Source organism: Plectropomus leopardus, chromosome 23 (assembly GCF_026936395.1).
Source record: "Plectropomus leopardus strain MGB_pleo_1.0 chromosome 23, ASM2693639v1, whole genome shotgun sequence".
Classification (NCBI taxonomy): Eukaryota; Metazoa; Chordata; class Actinopteri; order Perciformes; family Serranidae; genus Plectropomus; species Plectropomus leopardus.
In genome coordinates this window covers 13,084,430-13,097,886 of record NC_142198.1, presented here as the reverse complement: position 1 = coordinate 13,097,886, position 13,457 = coordinate 13,084,430, and the positions used below count along the sequence as shown (strand labels likewise).

Sequence of the window (13,457 nt, the reverse complement as noted above, 5' to 3'; positions counted from 1 at the left end):
ATTAAAGCATGTCTACTTAATGTCTTTTCTTTGGGTGAAACTGAGCATCGGTCATACATCCCTAATTAGGTCAAGTATTTAAAAATAGAAAACCAGCACATATATTTAAAGGATCAAGCTGTATAAAATGTTTTTACATGTGGATCAAATAAGGAGACTACTCTTAAACCACAAAAACTCCATTAGTTCCACTATTAAATCCTTAGCAGCAAACTGAGAGACCAGCAGACACTGAGCCCTGCTCTGAGGGACAAGCAGAGAGAGATCCTCCAACAACCAAGTCATCCTTGCATTTTTAATCAAAGTGATACAGTGAATGCAATTATATGTTAGCCTTACAGTAATGTAGTAAAGAACCATCTCACAAAATGTGTAGACAATACATGAAACACAATCAAAAACACATTATAGTGAAGCATAATTTACAGTTAAATAAAAGTACCTCTATACAGAAGAGACACACAAAAATGTACTTACCCCCAGAAATAGTCACAATTTTATGATAGAATTTTTTAGATTTGCATAATTTTAAAACTCATTAAGACACTCCTTATGTAGTCTGCCCTGGTGCACATCTCATGTGATGCCACCTGTTTGTTCAGGTCTTTTATATGTTGCTGCAAAGTGAAAGGTTGTGTGTTGCGACACAGGGCATGAAACGAAGGAAACAAAGGGGGAAAACTCTGCCCACATAGCTTCAGATTGATTGTCACAAGACAATCCTGAGCACTTATGTTTATGCATTCCTATCTAGTGAACTAACCGGATATCGTTATCTTATATCTTACACAGGTAGAGCTGCAAGGAAATTACTAATACATGCAGTATATGCACCCTTTATTGCCTGTGGATTTATATATTGTTTTGAAGATTGCTACATTTATCTAATTATTTTGACATGAATTATGTTAATTTTTACATTTTCAGTAAAAGCTGGAATTTCTGTGCTCATTCATAGTTCATTAAAAGTCCTGTTAAAAACATGATGGTGAAAGAACACAAAGCTTTCATAAAGGATTCCTGGAAGCCAACATCTGATCTGGCGCAGGACAGTTAGAACATATTGACATATAACAGTATTATATTTATAAGTCTGTTTTATGGCATAAATCTTACCCTAATAATCAGACGAGAGTTATGTGTAGCTTTTTTTGCATGAAGTCTAAAAGCAGATGGCATTTTGAAAGTGTAAAATACATCACATCAAACTCTTTTTTTAACAGGTCCACTGGCTTTTTAGTGTGATATATATGGGACTAAATTGGAACCACAAATGCACAAAGGCAGGTATGTTGGTCGTTGAGCCATTTTCATACTAAGCTCTCTACCTGTCCTGGATATAAACTCCACACAGAGACAAAACAAAGAAAAAAATAACAACATAATAACATGACAAAGTATGCCACGGCATTTATAGGCATGAATAAGTGGTTTATTTAAAGTGTAAATAATAGCAGTGTCCCAATTTAAAAAATAATAGTAAGAACACAGAAAGAAAAATAAGCACAAATTCTTCAGGTGTATAAGATCACAAAAGGTCACCAAGACATCAGAACTAAACAAAACCAGAAATGTAGGAAAACTCAGGTCACATCAAATCTAATAATTAAGTAACACAGACAAAGGCAAATCTCCTCTATGGTTAGTTTAGAACCATGGATAGCATTTTATATACAGAAAGAACAGAAGAATCAATAAATTTTCCAAGTCAACTAAGAAATCCCAGTGGGCCTCAAAAATATCACAACTCAATATAAAAGTAACAAACAAAAACAAACAAATTCAAATAAAATACATTTTAAAACAACCCAAAAAAATCTTTGTTTCAAGATTTTTTAGAAAAGTATTTCTAAAAGTAAGACGTTCTTTGAAAAGGACACAGACAGAAGAGATATGTGGGTGTAACTGGCCAAACCAGTACAGACTTGTAGAAAGAAACTCTATGGACATCTTTCAGTGCCTGCTTTACATTAACAGACATTGTTGTAACCATCCATCGCTAAGCTGAGTGATATATCTATTTGTGGCTGCACACTTTCTTCTTCACAGCCACTAGTTAAGCTACATAACAGTTGTCTGCACATAGTCAATGGCCAGCTAAGAAAACTAACATCCAGGGTGAGAAACTGATGGTAGGTCTAGGATCGTCAACAGTCAGATTTAGAATAAAAATTTCACTCCTTCAGTGTCTTATTCACACCTCTGGTAACGACGTTGAAATCTGTGAAATTGAAAGAAAAACATTATTAACTACAGCAAAGATCTTGAAATATTTAAAGGAATACTCCAACCACAAAATGACCATTTGTATATCAATCATTCCTGCCCTGTTACTTTGAATTCATATGGAAAGCTTTGTTTTTCTCACAAGCGTCCACGAAATATATTGATATATTGGAGACGAAGTTTAACAACAGCAAAACTAAATATCAAGACATCCATTTCTAAACTTAAGCAGTATAATCCAAGTGTCCTTTATCCAGACATTTACTCAGAACTTCTCAAACACATGCATTTTTGCTGAAACCTTACTATTTAAAACTGCACGAAAGTGAAACTTATCTATGCTCTCCTCAAAGCCAGACAACAGTTTTTGGTTGTTGGGTTTTTTTTAAGCAAAAACACGTGTTTGGGAGGTACTGAGCATATGACTTGATAAATGAGAAAGATTATACTGCGCAAGTTTTGTGAGAGTTTGTAAACAGATGTTTTGATATAGTTTTGCTGTTGTTAACTGTAGTCCCCAGTCAGTACCATTTTCTATAAGGGGATACAAGAAAAAGAAAGTTTTCTTCTTGAATTAAAGATTACACAGGATGACCAACTGATCAAATGGTCATTTTGTGGGTGATGTATTCATTTTAATACATCAACCTGTCAGTCCTAGCAGTTATGATTTGTATCTGTGGATGTATTGGGCAAAAATATGAAGCTCACTGCTTGAACAAAATTATTCCAATGGATATACAGTGTTTACATGAATGGCATATAAATGACAGTGAATGAACAATTTTTCGTTTCTTGCCAAAAGTTAAATGAGGATTGATATGAATATTCCCATCCAATTTACAAAAAGAAAAAGAGTGTGATTCCCGAAATGTCAAACTATTCTCTAAAATCATTTATAATTACCTCACTTTTGTTTTTCTGATCTGGCTTGAGTTGCACCTCAGAGTCAGTTTTGGCATTTGAAACTGGGTATGTGGTCCAGATCACAGTTGGGTAATCAAAGGCAAGGGGCCTTACAGCAGCAATTTTGGGGCTGTATTTAAAAAACACTGTTTTCCCCCTAGTTAAAGGAGAAGAACTAGGATCAATTTGCTGGTGTGTTGTTTTGGCTTTGGCAGGAGTAAGGGTTGATGCATTTAAGGAAAATGACAAAGGCTGAAGAGAACTCGAGCCTGTTGCAACATTTTCCATTGCTGTCACAGTTTTTTGAGAGTTGAAAGATGTGGTTTGAGACACAAGTGCAGGTGATGGCATATGGCTTGATGGCACAGTTGCAGGGGCAGCAGTTGACATGTTTATTGGTGCAGCAGTTAAAGAGCTGTTCGAATGTTTTCTGGCAGTATTAATTCCTGGACTTTGGGTAGGTGACCCATCTGTTGATACAGGCATCAAGATTGTTTCCACACTTGTTCTTGGTTGCTGGGGAGTCTCTCTAAAAGCTGTCATGGATGCTTTAGATTGAGTTGGTTCCACTGTCGAAAGTGTTGGCATGTATGTCGACAAAGAGGTAGTCTCTGTTGCTGCTGGAGAAGGTAACCCGTTAGCTGTGGATTCAGTTGCCTTTAATGTTGTACCTTGTATTGCTGTTGTGACATCATCTGTTGTGTGTGTTGGCACAGATGTTTCTTCACTGTGTATCAGAGTTGTGTGAATTGCTTTTGTTGTTGGTGGAGCTTCTGTAGTTTCTGTTGATCTTTCTAGTGGTGTTTCCAAGGATGGCCTAGTTTGTGTCAGTGTTTTGGGTGATCCTGTGGTTGGCGAATATAGCACTTTTGTAGTTTCAGTGAACAAAGTTTGTGAAGATGCTTTTTGTAATTGAGTAGAGAGTGATTGCCGAGGTGTTGCTCTGTGAACTGTTGTTGATCTAGAGCTTTGTTTTGAAGCTGTAGGCAGTACTGTGGTTAATGTTGCTAAGATACGTGTTGCTGGCATTAATGAATCTGTTGTTGCATATGTTGAACGTTGTCGTGGAGTTGCTGACTCTGTGTTGACAGTTGTAATCTGTGTCATTCCTCTGACTGTTGTTTGCTTCACTGTAGTTTGTGGCAGTGTCATTACAGAAGAAGTGGTTTGTACTGGTGTTGCATTTGATTCGGTTGCAATGGTTACTGCATTGTCTTGTTCATTTGTTGTCGAAGTAACAGCATTTATGGATGTGAATCTTTTTTTTTTAGGTTTTGGTTGTGTTGCTATTGTAGATGATATGGATTGAGTTGCTTGTGTTGTGGATGCTGTAGTCAAAGGCACTGCCATCTGTGTAGATGTAATTTGTGTTGGTCTTTGTGTTGGTGAAACCATTAATGGTGTAGTTTGTGTTGATGGTGGCGGTTCTGTTGTGAGGGGAACAGATAGTGTCAGAAGGATTGTAGACACAGTTTGTGTTGTGGCTGTTGGCATAGACGGTGTAGATTGTGTTGCAGTAGTCATTGATCCAATATGTGGTGATGTGCTGTGAATTGCTGTTGATTCAGCAGTGTGTTGTGCAGCTGTGGGTTGTTTTGTTGTTAAAAATGTTGTTTGTGAAGTCAGTGGTTTGGTTGTTACAGATGGGGTTGCTGATTGTGTGGTTACAGTTGATGGAATAGACTGTGTTGAAGCGGTTGTAGCCACAGTTTGTGTTGTGAATTCTGTTCTCATTGATGGTGTAGTATGTGTTGCTGTTGTTGCAGATGACGCAGCCTCTGCTGAGGTTGCCGATTGTGTGGCTACAACTGTAGTCTGGGTTGGTCTTTGTGTTAGTGAAACCACAGATGCTTTATTTTGTGATGGTGTTGTTGGTGATTCTATTCCAAGTAAAGGAGTTTGTGTCGCTATTGTTGTGGAAACCGTTTGTGTTGCTAATGGTGTTTCCGTGGATGGTGTAGTTTGTGTTGTAGCCACTGATCCACCATGTGTTGATATGTTGTTAATTGTTGTTGATTCAGCAGTTTGTTTTGCAGATGTGGTTTGTTTTGTTGTCAGTGATGCTGATCTTGGTGTATGTGAAGTCATTGATTCTGTTGTTACAGATGGTGCAGCTTGTGCTGAAGTTACTAATTGTGTGGTTACAGCTGTGGTTTGTGTTAGTCTTTGAGCTGTTGAAACCACAGATGGTGTACTTTGTGTTGGTGTTGATGATGATTCTGTAGTGGATGGAATAGACTGTGTCAGTGCGGTTGTGGAAACAGTTTGTGTTGTGACTGTTGTTCTTATAGATTGTGTAGTTTGTGTTGTAGTCGTTGATCCTATTGATTTAGCAGTAGGTTTGGCAGCTGTGGGCTGTTCTGTTGTCAATGACGCTGGTGTCAATGTTTGTGAAGTGGCTGATTCTGTTGTTGCAGTTGTTGATGATTCTATTGTAGATGGAGCAGACTGTGTCAGTGCAGGTGTGGACGGAGTTTTTGTTGTAAATGCTGTTGGCATAGATGATGTAGTTTGTATTGTTGTAGTCATTGCTGTGGGTTGTTTTGTTGTTAATGATGGTGATGTTTGTGAAGTTACTGATTTTGTTGTTACAGATGGTGACGCCTCCACTGAAGTTGCTAATTGTGTGGTTTCAACTGTAATCTGTGTTGGTCTTTGTGTTTTTGTAATTCTGGACAAATTTGGTAATGTGAATGATGTTGGCATAGATGATGTAGTTTGTGTTGTTGCAGTCATTGATCCACTATGTGTTGATGTGCTGTGAATTGCTGTTGATTCAGTCATTTGCTTTGCAGTTTGTTCTGTTGTTAATAATACCAATGTTTGTGAAGGCATAGCCTCTGCTGATTGTGTGGTTACAACTGTATTTTGTGATGATGATTTTACTGTGAGTGGATTAGATGGTGTTGCTGTTGTTGTTGAAACAGTTTGTTTTGTGAATTCTGTTTCCCTAGATTGTGCAGTTTGTGCTGTTGTAGTTACTGGTCCACTTTGTGTTGTTGTTGTTGTAGCTGATCCACTATCCACCACTTTTGTTGTGCTGGTAATTGCTTTTGACTCTGTTGTTTGTTTTGCAGATGTGGGCTGTTCCGTTGTTAATAATGCTGATGTTAATGTCTCTGAAATCACTGATTTGATTGTTACGGATGGTGCAGCCTCTGCTGAAGTTATTGATTGTGTGGTTACAACTGTAATAGGGGTTAGTCTTTGTGTTAGTGAAACGTGTGATGCAGTACTTTTGGTTGGTGTTGTTGATGATTCTACTGTGGGTGGAATAGATTGTGTTGGTACGTATGAGGAAACATGTTGTGTTGTGGCTGTTGTTGGCATAGGTGGTGTAGTTTGTGTTACTGTAGTCAATGATCCACTGTGTGTTGATCTGCTTTTAATGGCTGTTGATTCAGCAGTTTGTTTTGCAGATGTAGGTTTTGTTATTAATGATGCGGATGTTTGTGAAGTCACTTTTTCTGTTAGTACAGATGCTGTACTTTGTGTTGGTTGTGTGGTCACAGCTGTAATTTTTGTTGGTCTTTGTATTGGTGAAACCATGGATATTGTACTTTTAGATGACTTTGCTATTGATTGTGTTGTTGTCTTTGTTGTTGTGAACACTTTTTCCAACGATCCTCTAGTTTGTAATGTAAATGCTGTTTCTGTTGATGGTATAGTTTTTGTTGTAATCACTGATCCATTATGCGTTGCTGTGCTGGGAAATGCTCTAGATTCAGCTGTTGGTTTTGTGGTTGTGAGTTGTTCTGTTATTAATGATGCTGATGTTGACAAAGTCACTGATTTGGTTTTGACTGATGGTGAGCCTTCTGCTAAAGTTGCTGGTTGTGTAGCTATAACTGTAATTTGTGTTGGTGTTGATGGTACTATTGTGAGTCGAATAGATTGTGTTGGTGTAGTTGTTGGCGTTGTTTTCAAAGATCCTCCAGTTTGTGTTGTCAATTCAGTTTCCATAAATGGTGATTTTGTTGTAGTCACTGATTCAGTTCGTGTTGATGTGCTGTGAATTCCTGTTAATTCAGTAGTATGTTTGGCAGCTGTGAGTTGTTGTGTTGTTAGTGATGCTGATGTTTGTGATACGGCTGATTCTGTTACAGATGCTGTATTTTGTGCTGATTGTGTGCTTATAACTGTAATTTGTCTTGGTCTTTGTGTCAGTGAAACCATAAATGGTGTAATTTGTGTTGCTGTTGATGACTGTGTTGTGGACACACTTTGTGTTGTGACTGTTGTTTCCAGAGATGGTGTAGACTGTGACATTGTAATCATTGATCCACTATGTGCTGATGTGCTGTGAATTGCTGTTGATTCAGCAGTTTGTTTTGCAGATGTAGTTTGTTCTGTTGTTAATGACGCTGATGTTGATCTTGGCAAAGACACTGATTTGTTTATTGTAGATCGCACAACCTCTGTTGAGGTCTCTGATTGTGTGGATACAGCTGTGGTTTTTGTTGGTCTTTGAGTTGGTGAAACCACGGATTCTGTACTTTGTGTTGGTGTGGTTGATGTTTCTGTTGTCGGCAGAACAGATTGTGTCAATGCTGTTGTGGACATTCTTTGTGTTGTGAATGTTTTTGGCATGGATGGTGTAGTTTGTGATGCAGTAGTCACTGACGAACTATTTGTAGATATGCTGTTAATGGCTGTGGACTCAGCAGTTTGTTTTGCAGATGTGGGTTGTTCTGTTGTTAATAATACCGATGTTGATGTTTGTGTAGTTACTGGTTTGTCTGTTATGGATGGCACAACCTCTGCTGAAGTTGCTGACTGTGTGGTTACAACTGTAATCTGTGGTGGTCTTTGTGTTGGTGAAACTATGGATGTTGTACTTTGTCTTGGTGTTGTTGATGTTTCTATTGTGGGTGTTATAGATTGTGCCAGTGCGATTGTGGAAGCAGTGTGTGTTGTGACTGTTGTTGCCATAGATTTAGTCATGTGTGTTGTATCTAATTCATTTTGTGTTGATGTGCTGTGAATTGCTGTTGATTTAGTAGTTTGTTTTGCAGATATGGGTTGTTCTGTTGTTAATGACGCTGGTGTTGTTGTTTGTGAAGTCACTGATTCAGGTGTGGCATTTTGGGCAGCTTCTGTTGTTAAATGTGTGGTTGCAACTGTAATCTGAGTTGGTCTTTGTGGTGTGGAAACCATAGATGCTGCATTTTGTGTTAGTGTTGATGATTCTATTGTGGACAGGACAGATCGTGTTGGTGTTTTTGTGGACATACTTTGTGTTGTGAATGCTGCTTCCATAGATTGCGTAGTCTGTGTTGTAGTCACTGATCCACTATGTGTTGATGTATTGTTAATCACTGCAGATACAGCAGTTCGTTTTGCAGATGTGGTTTGTTCTGTTGTTAGTGATGCAGATGTTGATGTTTGTAAATTCATTGATTTGGTTGTTAAAGTTTGCGCTGCCTGTAATGAAGTTAATGACTGTGTGGTTACACATGTTTGCATTGGTCTTTGTGTGGGAGATTCTGTTGTTACAGATGCTGTACTTTGTGCTGATTGTGTGGTGACAGCTGTAATCTGAGTTGGTCTTTGTGTTGCGGAAACCACAGATGCTGTACTTTCTATAGGTGTACTTGACGATTCTATTGTGAGTGGATTAGACTGAGTTTGTGTAAGCTGTGCTGTTGTAGTTACTGATCTACTGTGTGTTGATGTGCTGTGGATTGCTGTCAGTTCAGTGGTGTGTTTTGCAGATGTGGTTTGTTCTGTTTGTAATGATACTAATGTTGTTTGTGAAGTCACTGGTTTGGTTGTTACAGATGGGGTTGCTGACTGTGTGGTTATAACCGTGGTCTGTGCTGGTGTTGCTGATGATTCTATAGTTGATGGAACAGATTGTGTTGAAGCTGTTGTGGACACAGTTTGTGTTGTGAATTCTGTTCCCATAGATGGTGTAGTGTATGTTGTAGCTACTCCACTAAAGGCTGATGTGCTCTGAATCACTGTTGATTCAGCTTCAGTTTGTTTTGCAGATGTGGGTTCTGTTTTTAATGATGCCAATGTTTGTGAAGTCACTGATTTGGCTGTTACAGATGTAACACTTTCTGCTGAAGCTGCTGATTGTGTGGTTACAATTGAAGTTTGTATGGTTTTTGTTGACGATGGTGGAAGAGATTGTAATGGTGTAGTGAGCACTGTTTCCACAGACTCTCTAGTACGACTTATTAATTCTCTTGCCATAGATAGTGTTGTTGCAGTCACTGAGTCGCTGTGTGTTGGTTTTGTGCTGTGAGTTGCTGTGGATTCTGCAGTGTGTTTTGCAACTGGTGAAAGTTCTGTTGTTAATAATGCTGGTGTGGATGTTTGTGTTGTCACTGATTCTGTTGTTACTGGCGCTGTACCTTGTTTTGATTGTGTGGTTACAGCTGTAATTTGTGTTGATCTTTGTGTTGGTGAAACCACAAATGGTGTAGTTTCTGTTGATGTTGGTGATTCTGTTGTGGATGAAACAGATTGTATTGGCGTAGGTTTGGACAGAGTTTGTGTTTTGAATGCTGTTGGCATAAAGGGTGTAGTTTGTATTGTTGTCATTGCTGTGGGTTGATTTGTTGTAAATGATGATGATGCTGATGATGATGCTGATGATGATGATGCTGATAATGATGTTTGCGAAGTCACTGATTCGGTCATTAAAGATGACAAAGCTTCTGTTGGAGTTAAAATTTGTGTGGTTACAACTGTAATTTGTGTTGGTGTTTCTGATGTCTTTATTGTGGGTGGAATAGATTGTGTTGGTGCGTTTTTCGATACAGTTTGTGTTTTGACAGCTGTTTCTATAGATTGTGTAGTTTGTGTTGTAACTAATCCACTAAGTGTTGATGTTCCTGAAGTCACTGATTTGATTGTTACATATGGGGCAGCTTCTGCAGAGGTAGCCAATTGTGTTGTTGCAACTGTAATTTGTGTTGGTCTTTGTAGTGGAGGAACCTCAGCTGGTGTACTTTGTGTTGGTGTAGTTGATGATTCTGTAGTGAGTGGAATTGATTGTGTTAGTGCTGTTGTGGAAACAGTTTGTGTTGTGACTGTTGTGCCTATAGATTGTGTAGTTTGAGGTGTTGCAGTCATTGATCCACTATCTGTTGATGTGCTGTGACTTGCTGTTGATTCCGCTGCAGATGTGAGTTGTTCTGTTTTTAGTGATGCTAATGTTGTTGTTTGTGATGTGGATGGTCCTGTTGTTAGAGATGGTGTGGCTTCTGCTGAAGTTGCTGAAAGTTTGGTTGAAACTCTAATTTGTGTTGGTCTTTGTGACGTGGTTGATTCTGTTGTTCCAGCCGCTGTGTTTTGTGCTGATCGTGTAGTTACAAAAGTAATTTGTGTTGTATTTTGTGGTGATAAAACCACAGTTTTTGTATTTTGCGTTTGTGTTGTTGATAATTCTGTAGTGAGTGGAATCGATTGTGTTCGCGTTCTGACTGTTGTAGATTGTGTTGTTGTAGTCATTGATCCACTGTCTGTTGATGTGTTGGGAATTGCTGTTGATTCAACTGTTTGTTTTGCAGATGTGGGTTGTTCTATTGTTAATGATGCTGATGTTGTTTGTGAAGTCATCGATTCGGCTGTAACAGAGGGCACAGCTTCTGCTAAATTTGTTGATTTTTTGTTTATAACTGTAATTTGTGTTGGAGTTGCTGGTGCTTGTATTGTGAGCGAAACAGACTGTGTCGGTATAGTTGTGGAAACAGTTTGCGCTGTAAATGCTGTTGACATAGATGGTGTGGTTTGTGTTGTTGTAGTCACTGATCCACTAAGTGTTGAAGTGTTGTAAATCCCTGTTGATTCAGCAGTGTGTTTTGTGGTTTGTTCTGTTGTTAATAATGCTGATGTTTGTAAAGTCACTGATTTGGGTGTTACAGATGGCGCAGCTGGGGTATCTTCTGTTATATTGGATATTGAAGGGTCTGGTAGCGTGGTGAATTCTTTTTCCATATTTGTTGTTGTTGGTCCTGCACTTTGTGTTTCAGCTGTTGGTGGTAGTATTGTTGAGTCTGATGTTGATGTTTGTGATTTAACCAATTCTGTCACCACAGGTCCTGTACTTTGTGCCAGAGCCATTGATCGTGTTGTTATGGCTCTGATTGGCGTTGTTGTTGTTCCTGTTCTTCTACTTTCTGTTGGTGTGGTGGTGAATCCTGCTGCCACTGATTGTGTATTTCGTTTTGAGACAGCAGATGTTGTCAAGGATGTTGTTCTTCTTAAGAGGGTTGTGTCAGAATTTGTTGCAGTTGATGCCCTTTGTGTTTCAGCAGACTGTAGAATTTGTGATGGTGTTGTTGCAGATTCTGTTACTGTTGGTGAAAAAACCTCAGCTGGCACTGTGGTATTACTTGTAGTTTGCATAATTTCTGGAGATGTTGCTTTGGATATTGTTGCCACAGGTTCTGTAGTTGAGGATGGTATTTCTGTGTAATCTCTTGTGGATACAGTTATTTGTCTTGCTGTGGTGGACGTCACAGGTTCTGGAATATCAGTCGATGCTGATGTGGCATATGCTTTTGTCTGTGTTGGTGTTGTAGTGTATGTTGTGGTAGAGAGGAGAGTGTGAGCTGGTGTTGTGGCTGCTGTTGTTGCTACAGATGGCAAACTCTCTGTTGGAGCTGGGACTATAATTAAAGATACTATGTTTTGTCTGACTGTTGAAATTGATTCTGTTGCACGTTTGGTAGTGGATTGAGATGGTGTTGCAGCTGTGGTTTCCATTATTACATTATTTGACTGGTCTGTCAAAGGTGCTGTGTGTGTTATTGTCATGGAGTGCATTGTGGCTCTTTGTGATGATGACGATTTGATAGTTTGTTTTTCCACAGTTGATGTTGTTTGTGCTGATGTTCGAACAGACATAGTAGTCATTGATACAGTATTTAGTATTGTAGCCCCAACTGTTTTGCTTCGTGTTGTTTCAGATGTTTCCGGTTGTGTTAAAGTTTTAGTGGATTCAGTCGCTGCGGATGTTTTGGCTGGTGATGTGTTTTGCTTATATCTGGTAGTTTCTGTTGTTTTTGAAGTTGATGGGGATGTGGATCCTACTGTCATAGCAGGAGTAGCTTGTTTTGGAGCTGATGTTTCATTCATTGTAGGTACATCCTTTTCATTTGATGCAGCAGTTGATGCTCTGAGGTTTGAGGTTGATGTGGTATTTACATTGGCTGTACTTGTGGCTTTCTTTGAAGTAGTGGATTCAGACATTACTGCTGTTGTAGATGCAATCAAAGTTGAATTTATGACTGTCAACTCAATCACAGCCGATGAATTCAGTGATGTGACCATTTCAGAGGCATTGTCAGATTTGTCTAAAGTTACATTTGGCTCCTTTGTCTCTGTTTTGTCCTGGAATTTGCCTGTAGATGTTATCATTAAATCAGTTTGTGATAATTGTGGAATGCTGTCTGGTATGTTGTGATCTGTGACATCTGAGGAGTTAGGTGTGTCTGAAATGGCATTAACAACCATGTTAGTGGGCATGTTAACAACGTGTGTATTGTCCAGGGATGTGGCTCTGGAAGATTCATGCTCTGTTACTGAAGTGGTATCAATGGATAACACTGCATCCATCCCAGTTGAATTTGGTAAAGGTGAGCTAAACTCTGGCTTTGTCCAAGACTTGCTTGGTGGAGCTGTGGTCAAGGCCGAAAAAATTTGTGTGGAGTCTGCGTGAATCTGTGTTGCAGTCATTGTTTCTGTTGAGGAATTCCTCAGTCCTGACATAGTCTGCATCAATGTGGAAGAGTCAGACCCAACAGAAGACACATGTTTATCTCCATTCATTGCAAATGTACTGGTGTTTTCCACCAGTGATTTTGAAGATAGTTGACTTGTGGTCATATCAGGTGACAGACTGGTTTGGTCAGGATGATGGAGAGGAGTCACATGAGAACTGTGAGAAACAGAATTACCAGTGCTTTCATTCGCAGCAATTATGTTTTGACTTGGACTCTCCTCTACTGAAGTTGCATTTAATTTCTCCGTCATTTCTGATGGTTGTCTTTCGACTGTTTCCTTCGTATTCTGGGACCTAGATGTTTTTACCCCAGTTGCAATAAATTCATTTGACTCTATGGGTTGAATTTTTGACGTCCCTATTTGGGGGGAAGGGAAATGTGTCCTGTTGAATGGCTCAGATGTTGAGTGTTTATTGACCTCTGGTACTGAAGTGGTCAAAGCATTTGTTGAATTAATTGCAAGAATCTCAGTGGCCAAGAGGTGAAGAGGGCAGAGAACTGTGTGGAGGAAAAGGCAAAATGTTTCATATTAATCAATCTTCCACAACAGGTTTTGAATATTAAACACTAGCAGCAAATAACATT

At 39.0% G+C, this 13,457-nt stretch overlaps 1 protein-coding gene across 1 annotated transcript; it reads right to left on the bottom strand.

The window, feature by feature from the left end:
- Positions 1-1,410: 1,410 nt before the first annotated feature.
- Positions 1,411-13,280, bottom strand: LOC121961983 (uncharacterized). The gene is made up of 2 exons (XM_088074052.1): positions 3,133-13,280; positions 1,411-2,221 (listed from the first exon to the last, which is right to left on the bottom strand). The coding sequence occupies exons 1-2, from the start codon at positions 13,120-13,122 to the stop codon at positions 2,195-2,197; spliced, it is 10,017 nt and encodes a 3,338-aa protein (XP_087930178.1). The 5' UTR covers positions 13,123-13,280; the 3' UTR covers positions 1,411-2,194.
- Between the last annotated feature and the right edge of the window lie 177 nt (positions 13,281-13,457).

Coding starts and splice junctions, on each gene's coding strand:
- LOC121961983 (XM_088074052.1), bottom strand. CDS start 13,122: ATGACGGAGAAATTAAATGCAACTTCAGTAGAGGAGAGTCCAAGTCAA. Junction 2,222..3,132: donor ATCAGAAAAACAAAAGTGAG/GTAATTATAAAT, acceptor TCAATTTCACAG/ATTTCAACGTCGTTACCAGA.